The sequence below is a fragment of the Argentina silus genome (assembly GCF_951799395.1).
Source record: "Argentina silus genome assembly, chromosome: 5".
NCBI lineage: Eukaryota > Metazoa > Chordata > Actinopteri > Argentiniformes > Argentinidae > Argentina > Argentina silus.
In genome coordinates, this window is record NC_139659.1 from 10,451,427 (window position 1) to 10,453,488 (window position 2,062).

A 2,062-nucleotide genomic window follows, 5' to 3' on the forward strand; every position below is an offset into this window, starting at 1 on the left:
ATGCAATTTACCCGGGAAGACGACTCTCTCGAGGGCAACTTTAAAACGACAGCTCTCCTGTCAGACGGCTCCGCCGGAGCTCCGGCCAAAATGTGCAGCGAATGTTACACCAACCAGACGTTTGTATATGATGATGGGACCGCGCACGACCACACATCCAGGTAAAGTCAAATTACTATATACAATTTGATGCTCCTATTTAGTTGTCACCATCTGATTGATCTGCCCGCATTACACAGTAGGTAAATAGCCCACAACAACACACAATATGTCTAATCATTTAGATTATTTTTTTAATCCAAATGATACACGCATAAAAAAAAAACATATTAAGTCTTCATTGCCGTGAGAGCTACTTTTTGATTTTGATAGCCGAATAGAGGACACATGTCAACATGGCAGTACAGTAAGAGAAAATTAAAATATTATTAACTGAACCAATCAATCAATTTATTTGATCTATTTGTATAGGACTTTTTACAAAGACAATTGCCTGAAAGTGCTTTACAACAAGAACAATATAAGCAATATAAATAATAAATACAATACAAACAATATGAACTAACACCGAACCATAGACTCCCAAAAAGCAAGTCAAAGAAAAACTCCAGAGGGGAGAAAAACATAGGGCACAGTGGCAAAGAAAAACCTCCTGGGAGAAAGAAACCTTGAGAGGAACCAGACTCCAAAGGGGACCCATAGGAAATTGTGTAGGTTATGAATTACTAAGGATTAGGAATATGTCTGCACCTCTACAGAATCTCCCCCTGACAGAGTGGACAGCCCTTTTTATTCCCAGTCATGGATGTTAGCCTTGGATTAGACTGTTTAGGATGACATTTTTATCTGAGGCCTGTTAGACTTTGAACTATGAAGGAAGTCACCAGTGAGTTTACATGGGTGAAATTATTCCCAGTTATGCATCGGGTCATTTGTATGCTTAATTCCCTGGGAACTCCATAGTATTAGTTGGTGCATTGTTGTATTTATTGCCCTTGGCAGAAATGTTGTTCTCTATTTCAGAGGACTCACAAGGGAAACATACCCACCCATCGTGTATTATTTAGTGATTTCAACAGAAGTACAAGTACGTAGCCCCCTGTACAGTATGTACACATACACACACACACACACACACACACACACACACACACACACACACACACACACACACACACACACACACTCACACACACACACACACACACACACACACACACACACACACACACACACACACCCACACACACACACACACACACACACACACACAAACAAACAGCCCCCATGGTTCTCGAATCCTTTTGTTTTGCTCTCTCTTTTTTCCCAATGGTAAGGACTGAGGAATCTATTCATTAGCGAGGTCAGTGCTTTGTCAAGTGCTGCCAGTAAAAGTAATCAGCGGAAACGCACAGTGACTCATCTGAGCCAGACTGAAAACACCTCAGATGGAAAGGGACTTCACACCAAATTAATTTCCGTCCATATGCAGTTAGAACACTGTTCTAGGGCCAGCTGAAGTGACTGACATACTCATTAGCCAATAGTGTGACATTTTCATTTCACCTAATTGGGGATAAGGTTAGACACCAACGTTAGCTCTCTGAAATTCATAAGCACGGCCACTTATGAGGTGATAAGTGATCGCCATGCGTTGAATAATATGAATTATCTTATTAATGATGTGACCTATGAGTAGTTATGCTACATTCTAACGACAGGAGGTGCAAGTCCCATACAAAGAAATTTAATGTGTTAAAGGGGTGAATAAGAAAGATTAAATAAAAAATAAAAATAAACAGAACAATAAACACAGTAGCTTTGTTTAAAGTGACCAATATTGTCTTAACAGAACTGATTGTTGCTGCCATTGAACATTGTTTTATTACAGAGTATGTACATTTAGATGTTGTTACAGGATTAAGGTTACAAGTCTATCTCTTCATTTACTCATGGGGTTTCTGATTCCTCCCGAACCTCCCAAGAGGCAGACATGGGCCCAACATCTCACGCCCTCCGCTCCCATGGCGACAGGTAACCTCCCACCAGCTCTCTCTCCGCA

At 40.6% G+C, this 2,062-nt stretch overlaps 1 protein-coding gene across 1 annotated transcript in view; it reads left to right on the forward strand.

Moving 5' to 3' along the window:
* kcnt1a (potassium sodium-activated channel subfamily T member 1a) overlaps positions 1 to 2,062 on the forward strand; it is a gene marked incomplete at both ends in the record, with an annotated part of 21,875 nt that continues 19,813 nt past the window's right edge. Inside the window, one exon of the mRNA XM_083670009.1 lies at positions 1 to 161. Coding sequence (XP_083526135.1) covers positions 1 to 161 — 161 coding nt within the window. The remainder of the gene's footprint in view (positions 162 to 2,062) is intronic.